This window comes from Solanum stenotomum, chromosome 4 (assembly GCF_019186545.1).
Source record: "Solanum stenotomum isolate F172 chromosome 4, ASM1918654v1, whole genome shotgun sequence".
Taxonomy (NCBI): Eukaryota; Viridiplantae; Streptophyta; class Magnoliopsida; order Solanales; family Solanaceae; genus Solanum; species Solanum stenotomum.
In genome coordinates, this window is record NC_064285.1 from 59,148,298 (window position 1) to 59,164,351 (window position 16,054).

Genomic DNA, 16,054 nt, shown 5'->3' on the forward strand with positions numbered 1-16,054 from the left:
CCTCTCGCCATGGTTATTACTTCCAGTGCACATTAGACTAACATGCGCCTGGCCAGAGCTTTTTGACCATCAATAATTATTATTATTATTATTGGTCTTTTAACTAGCTAGAAGAAGAATAATTTTGTCGACATGTTTGTTATTTTCTCACTTGAATTATTTGAAGGTAAATAATTGTCATCTTGATAAATTGTTCACTCATAAAACATCAATTTTCAATTTAAAAAAATAGATCATCGAATTTTCAAATCAAAAAGACGGTAAATTATAGTACAATTGAATAAACCATCTAAGTTTACACATCAAAATGGCAACTTGTAGTTTTAATATGTATGCAATTTTATAAATTATTCAAAATATAAATATTTAATTAATGTTAAACAACCCACGTTTCAAATATTGTATTAATTTGCATTGAATTTATTTAGCAACAAACAACTCTCTCCAAATAACAAAATTTTTAAGCTAATTTATTCAAATAAATTTACTAGTACAAATATAAAACATAAAATCAAGAAAATAAATAAAATGATTAAAAAGATTTGATGAGTATTTTTGTCTTTACATAAATTAATGGAAAACTACATAAATGGACCATAAAACTCAAAATAATTACATGTTCATGCCCAATCCAAAATAATTCAAGAAATACCCATTCTCTCAAAAAAAAAAAATTACAACCCATACCCCTCATTCATTAAGGCTGATAATTTTCACTTAACTGATACTAAATCAATATCATATACTGTATTGGTATTATTAAGGCTGATAATTTCGTTTAACTAATACTAAATCAATATCATATATTGTATTGGTATAATTAAGGCTGATAATTTCGCTTAACTGATACTAAATCAACACACACACATATATACACACACGGTATTAGTATCATTAAGGTTTCTTGTTAAGAAATTACTCATTATGCAATGATACTATAAAAATATATGTATATTGTTGTGGTATCATTAAAGTTTCTTGTTTAGAAATTACTAATTAATCAATGATACTATAAGAGTATATGTATATTGTTGTAGTATCATTAAGATTATTAGTTCAAAAATTAGTCATTTGTCAATGATACTATAAGCGTGTATATATATATGAACTACCAAATATAATACTCCTAAATAATAGTAATATATGAATTATTTCTCCTAATAATCCCTACGAAACGGTCCTTTAAAGACATAAATGACCCACTTTTATCACAACAAGAGCTTAAAACGACTCATTTTTTTACAAGGACAAAAGTGCCCCTCCGTCGTTGTCGAATAGTAAAGGGGCAATTTCGACTTTTCCTTTATATAAAGAAAGAAATAAAATGAGTGGTCCACAACATGTGAATACATAAAAAAGCCGCCCCTCCTGTGGAAAAAATATTTTGAAAACTTGAAGGGGAGGAAATCATGCTAAAAAAAAGCCAAATAGAAGGATCTAGAAACCCTAACAAACCCTATTATATAAACTCGCTATACTCTCCCTGTAACTTCCATCTCCATCTCTTTCTCTTTCATCTCACTCTACGAATCTCTCAACACCATTGTAGATCACACAAAAATGGCGGAGGCAGAGACGTTTGCTTTCCAAGCTGAGATCAACCAGCTTTTGAGTCTCATCATCAATACTTTTTACAGTAACAAAGAGATCTTTCTCAGGGAACTCATTAGTAACTCTTCTGATGTGAGTATTTTCTTATGATTTTGGTGTTTTTATGTACTTTTAAATGTGAATACACTAAATATGTCCGTAATGTTCATGTTCATGTTCATGCCTAGGTGGTTTGATGAATTTAGTGGTTGTAGCCTGAAGTACTGTTTCGTTATTTGTTATTTGTTATTTGATTTGATGCTTTGGTTTGTGATGGGATAGATGCTGAATGTATCATAATGTTTGTTCTGTTATTCCTGATGTTGTTGCCTGCAGATGTGCGTTTCTTATGTATATATAGTATTTGTTTTGTAAATATATGGATTGGTGGATGATTATGCAAAATTCTAGAGACGTGTTATTGTTGTGTAGAAATTCATCAAGAATTAGATGACGAACAAATGTATATCATAAGATTTGATGCAGTTTTGGTTAGTTTTGAGAATGGGAGTTGTATATAAAGGAGAGTTTTTGGATTAACGAAGCAATTTTGTTGTTCCAGGTTTTCTGTTCAGAGTTTTTCAAATACCCAGTAGTATTGGGGGTTTGGTATGACTGTTACAGTTCTATACAATAACCCAAAATTGCTAATGTGTTCAATTTTAACATGATCCATTAGTGTCATTTGCTTAATGATATGAGTTAGTAAATTCTTGTATGGTACCCAAATCAGTCAAATTTATGATTGTCTTGGTGATTCCTTGATAATTGTAACGAGTTGTGGTTGTCTCCTATGTTGCTTGGTCACTTTAAAAATGCTGATGGGTGTGTTTGATCCTCCAAAAGTAGTGTATTTTTGGAACATGGAGTCCGAGTAGCATAGATTGTCTCTATGTCATTGTATTATCATCAGATATCTCAGGTAATGAAGTATATAATTATTATTTGGGTATAAAAATTGCAGGCACTGGACAAGATCCGTTTTCAGAGTTTGACTGACAAGAGCAAGCTAGATGCTCAACCTGAACTTTTCATTCACATCATCCCCGATAAGACCAACAATACCCTCACAATCATTGACAGTGGTGTTGGTATGACAAAGGCTGGTAAGTTAGCATACCCCTGTGGAAGCTTTTGTACTTTTACTTGATACTAATCTTCTCTAATTTGACTGATAAATACTAATCTTGTTTGTTTCATTTGCAGATCTTGTGAACAACCTTGGTACAATTGCTAGGTCTGGCACCAAGGAATTTATGGAGGCCATTGCTGCTGGTGCTGATGTAAGCATGATTGGGCAATTTGGTGTTGGTTTCTACTCTGCTTACTTGGTCGCTGAAAGGGTTGTTGTGACCACAAAGCACAATGATGATGAACAATATGTTTGGGAATCTCAAGCTGGTGGTTCATTCACTGTTACAAGAGATACATCTGGTGAGGACCTTGGCAGGGGTACCAAAATTACCCTCTTCCTCAAGGAGGACCAACTTGAATACCTTGAAGAGCGAAGGCTCAAGGACCTGATTAAGAAGCATTCTGAGTTCATCAGCTATCCAATCTCTTTGTGGGTTGAGAAGACCATAGAAAAGGAAATCTCTGATGATGAGGACGAAGAGGAGAAGAAAGACGAGGAAGGAAAGGTAGAGGAGGTTGATGAAGAAAAGGAGAAGGAAGAGAAGAAAAAGAAGAAAATTAAGGAAGTCTCTAATGAGTGGTCATTGGTGAATAAGCAGAAGCCCATATGGATGAGGAAGCCTGAGGAGATCACAAAAGAGGAGTATGCTGCATTCTACAAGAGCCTGACAAATGATTGGGAAGAGCATTTGGCTGTCAAGCACTTCTCTGTTGAGGGTCAGCTGGAGTTCAAGGCTGTTCTTTTTATTCCAAAGAGAGCTCCTTTTGACCTCTTTGACACCAAGAAGAAGCCCAACAATATCAAGCTCTATGTTCGCCGTGTGTTCATCATGGATAACTGTGAGGAATTGATTCCTGAATATTTGAGCTTTGTGAAGGGTATTGTGGATTCCGAGGACCTTCCCCTCAACATCTCTAGAGAGATGTTACAGCAGAATAAGATCCTGAAGGTTATTCGCAAAAACTTGGTAAAGAAGTGCATTGAGCTATTCTTTGAAATTGCTGAAAACAAAGAAGACTATGACAAGTTCTATGAAGCCTTCTCAAAGAACCTCAAGCTTGGTATCCATGAGGATTCACAGAACAGGTCTAAGTTTGCTGAACTGCTGAGATATCACTCCACCAAAAGTGGTGATGAGATGACCAGCTTGAAGGACTATGTAACCAGGATGAAAGAAGGCCAGAATGATATTTACTACATTACTGGTGAGAGCAAGAAGGCCGTTGAGAACTCACCCTTCCTTGAGAAGCTGAAGAAGAAGGGTTATGAGGTTCTTTACATGGTTGATGCTATTGATGAGTATTCAATTGGTCAATTGAAGGAATTTGAGGGTAAGAAGCTTGTTTCTGCTACCAAGGAAGGCCTCAAGCTTGAGGAGACTGAAGATGAGAAGAAAAAGCATGAAGAACTAAAGGAGAAGTTTGAGGGTCTGTGCAAGGTGATTAAGGATGTTCTAGGTGACAAGGTTGAGAAAGTGGTAGTCTCTGACCGTGTTGTGGATTCTCCTTGCTGCTTGGTTACTGGAGAATATGGTTGGACTGCCAACATGGAGAGAATTATGAAGGCACAAGCTCTCAGGGACTCTAGCATGGCTGGATACATGTCTAGCAAGAAGACCATGGAGATCAATCCCGAGAATGCCATCATGGATGAGCTCAGGAAGAGAGCTGATGCTGACAAGAATGACAAGTCCGTCAAGGATTTGGTTCTATTGTTGTTTGAGACTGCTCTTCTCACCTCAGGTTTCAGCCTTGATGAGCCAAACACATTTGGCAACAGAATTCACAGGATGTTGAAACTTGGTCTGAGTATTGATGAGGATAGTGGAGATGCTGAAGCTGACATGCCAGCATTGGAGGATCCTGAAGCTGATGCCGAGGGCAGCAAGATGGAGGAAGTTGACTAAATCTAGGACACCAGTGTTTTGTTTTGATTATTATGAAAGCCCTTAACCCCAGTAGTTTTTTTTTTTTTTACTCGGCTCCACCAGCTGGACATGATATGATTTAAGTTTTTATGTTTTGTTTTTACTGCATTGTAGGGTAGTATTCATTGGCTCATTTTGTTACAACGTTTTATGTGACTATAGATTCTGTACTTTGCATAATTGCTTTTTGCATTCTTCTATGGATGTCTGCCATGTTAGCTTGCAATATGCTTTATAGGATTGGTCATGACAAAGTGGTCTGAAATTTTTTTTTGTTTTGTTCTCTTTGTCAATTGTTGGATTTGATTGGAAATTGTACTCACTCTCTAATTCTTGTTTGCACTGATATGGATGTTTCCTATGTTGAGCAGCAAGTTCAGGACCTTGTCGAAGACGAGGGAAAAGTATCAGACAAGAATTGAGATATTTACTTGTTTTGCTATATTCAATTTGGCAAGTTTTAAGGGGCGACCATAGTTGCTCCCTACCCATTCTCTCTTCAAATGCAAATTTATTAATAGTGTTTAGGTATTGGGGTGCCTGTTATTTCAAATTCTTATGTAATCTTTAGCTGTATAAAGGTAATATTTATGGCTATCATGGTAATTGTCCGTGGGTGGTAAGTGGTAAACCATTGAATGTTTTCCAACTTATCTTGCAGCACAGTCAGGTGATTAGAATGACTTGTTGATCTCTAACTGAAATGTGTATTCATGGAGCAAGGGATAAAATATAATAAAAGAGAAGAGTTGATATTATTTAGAAACTACCTTTGAATAGTCTTAAGACTAAAAAATATTGAGGCAAACACTAGGTGTTTCGGAAGGATGGGGATGTAGTTTTTACTTTTTAGTGTTAAATTCAACTAGTCAAGATTAAGCTTTTACAAGACCAAGTTTCTAACAATTTTGTTGAGTGGGGGTAAGACACAGCTTCATTATAAGAAAAAAGTACAAAATGGACAGATTCTAATAAAGATATACAAACAATAGTGGAAAAGGAGAAAGCATAAGAGTCCAAACAAAGAGAAAAAGATGCAAGAGCTGTGTATGAAACCTATTTCAAAAGAGAAAAATACACATCATGTAGCTTATACAAGAATATCCAGTAAAATCAATCACTTCTCTAACAAGAGATACAAATACTAACAATATTTGAAGAGAAGATATACAAATATGAGAGTGCTATTGTTATCAGTACCAACAATTACAAGTGAATGGTTGGTTGGCAGTCACAAAACTTAAGATCCTAAAGATTTCAAGACTATAATCATAACGTCTATAAACTGAAAAGTTGATTATGCCATTCTGTACTTGTAGATATGACCAGTTTCACTACAATTCATAATTCAACACGTATAACAAGTTACTCATCTACATTAATATAAATTGGGAGTTGCCAGTAATAATTAATGACCACTTAGCCTAATTTTGGCCTAAATTATGATTTCTTTTTTCTCAAAACAATAACTGCACAAATCTAAAGACCTAAAAGATAAAATCTTACTGAAGCCAACATGGACTGTGAACCAATTACAAGCATAGACAACAAAGCTGAACGGGAAATCAGACATTATTACTAGCGCAACAAAATACTGAACCACTACACTCAAAATGAATAACAAATCAAGAAAATATTCAAATTTTGAAACAGGGCAGCAACGAACAGTATCCAGACATCCACATCCATAAACTGTCTAGTTTTTCCCAAACATAACAGGAAAAAAAAATGGTAAAGGTAGTTCCCTAAACTACTCCAGCATGTGTATGCCAAATCAGGTATCCTCAACTCTCGAATGAAAGACAAAGCTTGGGAATGTAGTCGTAATGTCCCTGTTTGAATGAGGAATATTATTGAATCAATCAACGCCATGAACAATATCACAATTTGAAAACATGATAATATATAGAGTAATGTCAATTTTCAGAATGCCACTCACTTGAGATATTGAAGGGTCATGTTCTTCAAAAGTGAAGGATGTTGCAAGACCAAATTTCTCCATTCCTCCTTGTCAATCTTTCCATCATGTTTAGTATCAGCTTCTTCAAAAGTCTGACGAAGAAGAGAAACATTAGTTAAACAGAAATTCATGAGAAAACATCTACCATCGGAATAAAAATTGGGGACAGAAAGATGAACTAGAAGTTAGCCTCCAGATCCATTTGCATATTATATAATTCAATTTTGACCAAAACACTACTCAAAAAGATGAGCAAATCCCAACCACATTGCAGATAGTTCCATGCCTTTTCTTCTTTCCATCTATGTTTGTATTATAAGTAATATTTCATAGATATGCACCAAGAAGGTGCTAATATATATATAGGAAAAGAGGACCTTGATTCACTTTAGATTTGAAAGAACTCAAGAAGTGCACAAAAAATATTTACATCACATCCGTATTTCTATTGCAACATGTGTAAAATTAGTTGTCGTCTGGTTACGAAATGGGAAGAAATAATCCCCATATCGGGATCTAATTGCTTCATGTTTTTCTTTTTTGCATAACTAATACACATTTAAGTTATGCGGGTATCTACGTATAGTTTTATGTAAAATAGCATGCGAAATAAGAATGCGAGTATTAATAATACATCGATTAAAACTACTAAAAGAACAAAACGACCTTCATATAGCAAACAATATTTATTTTGTATCAAATTGTATGCTATATATCAGCTCTTTATACAACAAATCAAATGTCTAATAGTATTCTAGGAGTTGATTGATGGCCAGCTATCTTTTACATTCAACGATCTGCTTACTAGTATTCTAGGACCTAATTGATAATTCATCATTCTAAGCACCATTCCAGATTAAGCATATCATGTTTAAGTGGGGTCTTTGCTCCTTCAGTATTCCTCAGTTAGTGTGCTTTTCTTTCAATCTAACATTCAAAGAATTTCTCCTAAAATTTACCTTCTGCTTATTCATTCGTCTGCAACAACAATTAATGCAAGTATGCAACAAAAACAACATATCCAGTGCATTCAGCAATTAATGCCTGCCGATTAAATAAAACACTGTGGAAATCAGGAAAAGGTTGCTCAGACGAATCTGATCTATCCATGGGTCTGTCCATAGTTTTCCTTAGATCCCTTTTAATGACCAAGAAATTCATTTGGGCCAAACCCTTAGAACCTACCATAACCTTCAAAATTCGTAGATAATGAGTATGCCCCTCCACTCTTCTCCACTTAAATTCCAGGTTTAATTCGCATGACACGTGGCTCGAATGCGACCTAGGTCACAAGTCCCTAGACCTTAACCACTTGAACTTAACCCCAGTGGATTTAAAGAACTCTTAGTAACTGTTCATTCATCTCTAAATAGACAAAAGTAAAGGGTAATTTTTAAAATTTCCATACTCGGATACGAGGACAAAAGTTTGGGGTAATTTTTAAAATTTCCCATATAATAGAATTTGGCCCAAATACTAGTTTTTTCTAGAATTTGGCCCAAATACTAGTTTTTCCTAGTATTTGGGAATTTGAATTGTTTGCCAAATTTTTTTTCCAAATAATGGCAAGTTGTAAGGCCAAACACTATTTCCCAAGTTTTTTCCTAAATATACTTGGAAATATTTATGGACAAACGGCACCTAATAGAGGACTTGATTCATTAGCTAATGCATAGAGAGGGAGGGCTTTCGAAGCAGCCAACGGAACGGGAAATACAATTGCTACTATTTTAATTTGGTTAACATGTTATTTGTGTGGCCCCCAAGGCCTAGCTCGAGTGGCGAAAAGGTGGAGGATTTATGGCTTAAGTCGCAGGTTCAATCCCCACACCACGCAAAGCGAAGTCTAGTATTTAAGTGAAGAAGGGTAGAGGGGCAGGCCCATTATCCACCGAGTTTAGAAGGTTGTGATTGGTCCAAAGGGTGGGTCCCAGACAGATTTCTCGGTTATAAAAAAAAAATGTTATTTGTGTGGGGAGCTATTGTGGAGAAAATCCAAGTATTAGGTATATATATTAGTTTCTTTTTTTTATCCAACAATAGTGTATTTAATTGCATTGAAATGATACAGTTAGCATTAAGTCTTGGCACTGACTTGAGAACAAATGATTAAGGTAATGATTGAACTTATTAAATTGGATATAAAATCGAGAGCTTGGTATCAAAATTTAGGCTTTATACTCCTGTGGCTTAAGGGCCAGTGTCTTGTTTATGGATATGTTGTCAGCTATGTTTAAAAAACAGGAAGCTATAGGGGCATTTTAGGAAAGTTTCCCTTCATTCATTTATATCTCCTGTGGTAGAAGAGTATGAATTAAGATCTAATCCTAAATATCTTCATCATACATTATGAGAACAAGATCGTCCATGAGAGAACTAGAGGAGGCACCATTGGTGCAAGTTATGCCTAGGGCGTGTCGTAGGCCGAGAGCTCAGACTAGACCACGTCTGTTAGGTCTATTGGATGTAAGCCCACAACTGGTGGGCGAGCTAGAGTAGCACAGCCTGTGGTACTTGAGGCATAGGATATTCACGTACAGACTACAGTTCCTGGTCCTACCATTACTCTTCCGGTGGATGTAGTAGTGAGACCATTGAAGTTATGGAGTCTTATTCTCCTAGACCAGTTGAGGTGCCAACACCACCAGCTTCTATAGAGGGACATGCTTCTATTGATGCTCAGATTCATGTTGCTATTCATGTGGGTCAGCAGCCTTTTCCATCTATTGAGACTGTGATTCCTATTCCTATGGTACTCCCCAATTTGTGATAATGTGAGGTGGAACAGGACCTTCTACTGCTGCTGGTGATGATCATGTGAGGACTGAGGAAGATGAAGTCTTTATGAAATTCTTTCCTCCAGAGTTTGATAACACTCCATTTACTATAACAGCCCAGAAGTTGAGAGAGAAGAACCTTCCTACTATGGGAATTAGAGATTCACATGTGGTAGCCTTGCTGCCTTTCTGTGATCTGGCATAGCTGAATCTTGGTTGGTTTCTTATCAGAGAGGTAGGCTAGCTGGATGTCCACTGCTCACTTGGAGCGAGTTTGTGGCCTTATTCATGGATAAGTTAATTCCACAGAGTCGGTGTGAGGAGAGGCAGCAACAGTTTGAGTAGAGAAGGAATGTGGGTAAGAATGATGCTACATTCACTGATCAGGCTCGTTGTGCACCTCATTTGGTCCCTACCGATAGGGAGAAAGGTGATTAAGTTTGTTGATGGGTCATGATACCATTTTCAAGTTACATTGGTGGTTGAGAGTGTATATGTATATACACCTGATACTAGGATTTTTTTTCCACAAGAACTCTCCATCCAAATGATAAGTTAACCAAATTGAAATGGTAACAATTGTATTTCCCGTTACAGTACACCATTGGCTGCTTCCAAAGCACTCTATTTCCATGCATTAGCTAATGAACCAAGTCCTCTTTTACTCTTTCACTTCACCCTAGGTCCTAATATGTAGGCCAAAAAGGATGGATGTGTGCCTAGCCAACTTTTTCACTCTTATTTATTGTCCAAATTACTTCATTACCCAACTAACAAGTAAAATAGTAAATTAGGCCCACTGACGGCTTAATAATTCTACATCTCATGAATTATATATATATATCAATAATATAAGGTTATTACATTCTCTGCCACTTAAGCTCTCGTTCATCCTTGAACGGACTAAGAAGTATACATGATGTTTCAAACGGCTGTGAGCTGCATACCCTGGATCTCTGAAGTTGCCTCCTCGTGTGGATGGTTCCTCCACAACATTTTAACCAAATAAAGCTCTTTCGACCTCAATTTGTGAACCTGCCTGTCCAAAATGGCTGTTAAAGTCTCCTCCACGTGATCTCTTATATCAGTTGCCGACCAACTAATTACCCATACCATAAAAAAGAATTCGCTCCTAAGAAAGTATGTTTTCATGTTATGTTACACACTAGGAACTAGGGGTGCTTTGTTTCCTTTAGGTCCATTATCAAGACATCATCCTTGAAGAAACCACACAGGATTGGTGGTGCTTCTTTTCCTGTAGGTCCAAGTCACCAAGAAATCATCCTTGAAAATGACAAACTCCAATGGAACTAAACTAACAAAGATAGATAGCAAAGGAGACAACCAAGAAACGGAAGTACTACTGCCTCAGTGTACATGTAAACAGGAGAGCCACTCCTTCAATTCAAAATGAAAGATATGCTAACAGAGGTATCTAAATGTAGATTGATGAAGCACCTTATCGATTATGCTCTCAATAACATCATCTGATAGATTCATACCAGATTCAGCAAGGGTAGCAACCACCATTTGCTTCACCTGCATAGAGACCAAACTATTATCATGTCAAGCATTCCTGGAAATGCATCAAATGTGAAATAAAATTTCCAAGACATGTTGAGTTAACCCTAACTAGAGCTACTGACTAGAGCATCTAAAAAGTAGAAAAAACATATGAGCGATCAAAATATTACAACAGATTTGCGTTCATAAGTGAAAGTAACTGTTTCACCTTATGAGAGATAAGCTTACCTCTTGCCTCTCAATGAAGCCTTGTTGCTTGAGATCGTATAGCTGAAAAGAAACTACAATAGAAATACCATTAGAAGCAGGATTACACAAAGTGACACTATTGACATAGTTAAGCAACTTGCATACACTCAATCTTATCATCAATAGGAGCATTTGGATGGAAAACAGAGAGGGCACGAGCAAACTCCTCAAAACCCAAGATTCCATTGTGCTTTGTGTCAAATAAGTCAAATACCTACAATTAAATAAGTCCAAGTAGGAAGAGATAAAACGCTGAGCTATTTATCCTTTAACCTTAAAACTAAAATAATGTATTATACATGGTGATTGAACAAGTAAATTGATACTTAATATACTTGAATCCTTTAGAAATAACCCATTAAAAGAACTACTACTGCAACTTCATCTGCTTAGGAAATAGTAATTGTGATTTTAATAATGATATTACTAGTTGATCTAATATGCAGGAAGCAACGTCCTTTGCTCTACCAAAATTTGTAATAACCAAAGCAAAATGAAAAGATTAATGTAGTTAGCAAGGAGAACGTACCCTATCTGCAAACAAACTTTCCTTTTTGTTCGTCTTGAATAGTGCCAATTGAAATTCTTCCTACAGTTTAGTAATAGCCTCAAAAATCAATGCATTTGGACCCAAGATTGAATAAAATTTCATGCAAGAAACCCAAAGAAGAGTTTAAATGCTAGAATACCTATATCTCAAACACAATGGTGCTATTTCCCAAAGTTGTAGTTAAGAAAGGATGAAACACAAACCTTGTTGATCAGCCCATCATCAACCACTGCACTGCTAATCTTCTTAAAAAGCTCATAGAGAGCTTCAATCTCACTGACGCTAACTGCAATAAGAATGAGATTATATAGGTTTATAACATTATTTACGTTAGTTGAAAGTCAATATGACCAACAATATAAATTAGGGCACTCATATATCAAATTTTTATATTCCAACTCCTTGCCCCAATACCTTTATGACAGAATATGACATCAAAAACAACATAACGAATAATGCAAAAATAAATCAAGTTTTTGCTTTTTATATAAAAGAACACAATCTTCAAAATGCAAATACAGATTTCCAGATGACGCCATCATAAAAAAGACAAACTTGCAACCAGACAAGCATTGCTTTTGGTTCATCTTTCTTTCTATGTTTTCAAATAGCAGAAATTAAATGTTAACAGATGTGTTCCAATAGCATACAAACTGTCTCTCGTGCAAGGATCTCTGGATCTTCAAAGGCTGTTGATTGTCTGTCCAGATCACAACATTTAGACAGAGAGGCACCTAAATGCTTGATCCCCTCTAGGCACTGCAACATGGTATAATTCCTGCTTCAAAACGCTCCATATCTGGTCAACCGAAAACAACAGTTGAGGGGTGGGAAGGCCATTTGGATTGGTCATTTGTGTCGTGAGAAAATTATAGAAAATGAACAAACAAACAAATGGAACTAACCTTTTGACCATTCTCTGTTATCGTCCTTAGTGAATGTAAAATGCTAAAAGTTTCTGAAGATGATCAATTTCAAGCTATTTGTCTGACAGGAAACCCATGTCAATATACATGTAGGTCTATGAACAACCCCTTAAAACAAACAAACAACAAAGGAAAAAGGAAAATAATAAAGCAAGAGCCCTCTCAATCTGTCCTCTTGACATGCAAGTTAAATATCTGCTAACTAATGTCATCATAAAATAAAGTTTTGAGCCTACTGATCAAAAACAAAAAAAACAAAGAGCAAAGGTTTGAACCTAACTTCAATTTGGCTTAGACTTGTTTCCTCCTGTAGCCATTGTTGTAATACATAGAGGTAGAATGATATCTCTAGATGAGAATAAGAGCAGAAATAACTATGCAATTTCTTCAAAGTTGTCAGAACACTTCTTGCTAGGTAATTATATACTCTAGTCCCAATAAGCATAATATCTTAGGAATATAACTTTATGATTATTATACATGAACAGTAAATTTCAGATTATAACATCCTTGCGCTTCACTAGGTAATGACGCTGCAATGTAGGGGTAGACGCAACTAGATCCTTGAGCACCCATGAATTTTTATCACATTCAATATATTTGCATAATTGATCAAGAACAAAGCTATATAAAAATAGAGTGAGCACTCAGAATTGTGAAAAACGGATGTGCTAGCTGATCAACATCCGAGGTCCTGGGCTACAAAATGCTTGTGGTGAGTGCTGAAATAGCTTCACACAGTTATTCTCTTTTAAGCTGATGGATTTCCTTTTTAACAACTGATAAATCACAAAGGCCAGTTATGCAAGGTTCGAAACACAGTGAATAATAGGTCTACCCTCTACATTTCTCCTCTTAAATAAGCCAATGCATTTTTTTTCCTTTCTTGCTATTTATTTGCTTTCTTTTTTACTTTCACTTTTCCTTTTTGTACTTTCTTTCCCAATTTCCCAACCTTGTTCCCAAAATAGAATATATATTTTTTTCCTTTTTAACAAATGGAACTTTAGTCTAGTCTCACATCACAACAAAACTCATTCTTTTTCCTCCTCTTAGGAATCTCTTCCCCACGATCACCCATGACTTCAAAACCCTAGGCCTGCCACTACTTCCAAATGCAGAAACTTAACAATGATAGCATGCCCCAACGAAAAGGCAACGGACATTAACAAAACTCGAAAAACCACATCTTATATCAATTTTTCAATCAATTCTCTAAGAATTAAAGTGTATAATCATTCTTTAATGTTATATAGTAATAGAACCATTATTAAAAGTTGTACAAATTAAAAAGGATAGCACCTCAAGTAAAATTCGTCCAAATCACATTTGTTTACCTTATCACAATTCCTTAAACTTCACTAATCACTATACACTCAACTTCCCAACGGTGCAACAGATTCTGAAATAACTTTAGCCAAACAATAAACTAATAAAATCACCAAATTCGATATATAAAACCTAAAATTGAAGAAATAATCAAACCACAGATTAGCAAACAGATCTAATAATCGAAGAGAATACATTAATACATCGGAATTTGAATTCGATATCACTAATAAAATCGAGATTTGTAGATAATCGAAGGAGAAGAATGATTTACCTGAGGAGAGGAGATGATGAACAAGAGAGGAGACGAAGGAGAAGCGACTAAAAATAATGATGAATTTGACGGTGAAGCAAATGCAAAATATGGGCCACTCCTCCTTTTTCTTTGGGTAAATCACTTACCAGTATACTTTTTAAAAAATATTTACTATATTTGTCAACATTATTTTTTTAATCATATATGACAATTTGGCTGAATTAAATCAAATTCACTTCGTCCTTTCCATCTTTCGCTCCCAATTTTCTCTCGCCGCTACGATTTTCTCTCGTTGGTGCGATTTTCTCTCGCCACTTCTTGCTCACAATTTTCTTCACAAATACGGCTATACTACCTTCAGAGATGTGAATTCAGTGCAGTTTTGAGACGAATCAAGTCGAGNAGGTAATCCGTCCATAATTTTAATGGTTGAGCTTAAGATAATTTGAAGAATTGGGTTCAATCTTAACTCATCAAGTCTTAACCCATTTTAAAAGAATTCTCAAGTGAGTCTAATTTAATCTTCAATTTCAATCTATTTTAAGACTCTTTATGTTACTATATTGAAGATATGAATTACTATCTATTTTATATCTTTTAAGATTTATCTATCCATTTGTAAAAAAATTTAAAAAATATTATTAAGTTGAAATTCAAATTGTGATTATAAGACTTAAATAACAATATATTAAAATTATTGAGATTAAACATATCAAATTGGGTGGGTCAAGACTCAATCCGCTTTTAAGCCCATCTGAGCCCAAAGTAAACTTGGGCGGGTCAGAAATCAACCCAACTTTTATTTCAACCCATTTTAATATTTTCAATTTCAACCCAACCCGCGTATTTGATACCTCTAGACTCTAGTAGTAGGCATTATAACTTTATTTTTTTATTTTTGTTATTTAAGCTTTGAAATATTTTATTTATTCAAACATTATAAAAGTGTTTTAAAATGTCTAAAATAAGCTAATTCAATCAGGCATGATGTATGAACATCAATTAGGAACAGTGGCGAATCCAAAAAATTTATATCGTAGGTGCTCAACTATTTTTAGCTCGAAAATTGCTACATTGAATGGGTGCTCAACTAATACGTTGTATATAAATAATAACATTGTCACAAAAGGCAATGGGTGCTTAAGCACCCATCATGTGCAACATAGGTCCGCCACTGAATTTAGAAAGCACCTTCCTAAGCGAATCCTTCTCATATTTTTTTCTTATGTTGTTCATTCGAAAGGAAAAATGCCTAAAATTCCTTCAAACTTGTCCACTTAACATTATTAGCATTATAACTTTACGGGGTTTGTGTGATATTTTTCTTATTTTTAGTGAAATTAATGTTAGCCTAAGAGCAAAATACCAAAATTAGGCGCACGTTACATTAATGTAACATCTCGCAACTAGAAAGAACTAGAAGGAAGTTTAAAATCTGGGAATAGTTATTTTTGGAATGTATAAGGAAATCTGGAAAATTTTAAGCAAATTAAAGTGAGCTTATGGTCAACTTCAAACGACCATAACTCCTAGCTCAGGATTGGAAAACGAAGAAGGAAAAAGTCGGACAAGGAACAGGTTCCAGGTCCGCGTCGTGGACCTGTTCCCTCAGTGAATAAAAGGTTTCTCCGCATCGCGGTTAAGACGCGGACTCCTCTTTCTCAAAATTAATTTCCCGACCATTTATTTAGAAACACTTCCGCGTCGCGGACTTGTTCCAAGACGGTGATTTCGTGACTTTTCTCATGGTTAGCTATTTAAAAATCATTCTTAAACATCATGAGATCTTTCCAATCACAAATCAAATCCTTGAATAAGCCAATGCATTTTT

At 35.3% G+C, this 16,054-nt stretch overlaps 2 protein-coding genes across 2 annotated transcripts; one reads left to right on the forward strand and one right to left on the reverse strand.

The window, feature by feature from the left end:
* The first annotated feature begins 1,483 nt into the window (after positions 1-1,483).
* LOC125863370 (heat shock cognate protein 80-like) lies at positions 1,484-4,878 on the forward strand. The gene is made up of 3 exons (XM_049543559.1): positions 1,484-1,683; positions 2,555-2,696; positions 2,797-4,878. Exons 1-3 carry the CDS (start codon positions 1,561-1,563, stop codon positions 4,629-4,631), a joined length of 2,100 nt encoding a protein of 699 aa, XP_049399516.1. The 5' UTR covers positions 1,484-1,560; the 3' UTR covers positions 4,632-4,878.
* Positions 4,879-6,206: 1,328 nt separating this feature from the next.
* On the reverse strand, positions 6,207-14,354 carry LOC125862747 (calcineurin B-like protein 3). The gene is made up of 10 exons (XM_049542884.1): positions 14,242-14,354; positions 12,618-12,699; positions 12,363-12,511; positions 11,916-11,998; positions 11,692-11,751; positions 11,268-11,376; positions 11,142-11,194; positions 10,848-10,928; positions 6,592-6,704; positions 6,207-6,484 (listed from the first exon to the last, which is right to left on the reverse strand). Exons 3-10 carry the CDS (start codon positions 12,478-12,480, stop codon positions 6,427-6,429), a joined length of 675 nt encoding a protein of 224 aa, XP_049398841.1. The 5' UTR covers positions 12,481-12,511; positions 12,618-12,699; positions 14,242-14,354; the 3' UTR covers positions 6,207-6,426.
* Positions 14,355-16,054: the final 1,700 nt, after the last annotated feature.

Excerpts from the sequence above, each read along its gene's own strand:
- LOC125863370 (XM_049543559.1), top strand. The coding sequence starts at position 1,561 with ATGGCGGAGGCAGAGACGTTTGCTTTCCAAGCTGAGATCAACCAGCTT. Across the intron at positions 1,684-2,554 it reads TCATTAGTAACTCTTCTGAT|GCACTGGACAAGATCCGTTT; the intron begins GTGAGTATTTTC and ends TAAAAATTGCAG. Across the intron at positions 2,697-2,796 it reads TGTTGGTATGACAAAGGCTG|ATCTTGTGAACAACCTTGGT; the intron begins GTAAGTTAGCAT and ends TTTCATTTGCAG.
- LOC125862747 (XM_049542884.1), bottom strand. The coding sequence starts at position 12,480 with ATGTTGCAGTGCCTAGAGGGGATCAAGCATTTAGGTGCCTCTCTGTCT. Across the intron at positions 11,752-11,915 it reads ATGATGGGCTGATCAACAAG|GAAGAATTTCAATTGGCACT; the intron begins GTTTGTGTTTCA and ends ACTAAACTGTAG. Across the intron at positions 11,195-11,267 it reads TATTGATGATAAGATTGAGT|TTTCTTTTCAGCTATACGAT; the intron begins GTATGCAAGTTG and ends TTTCTATTGTAG.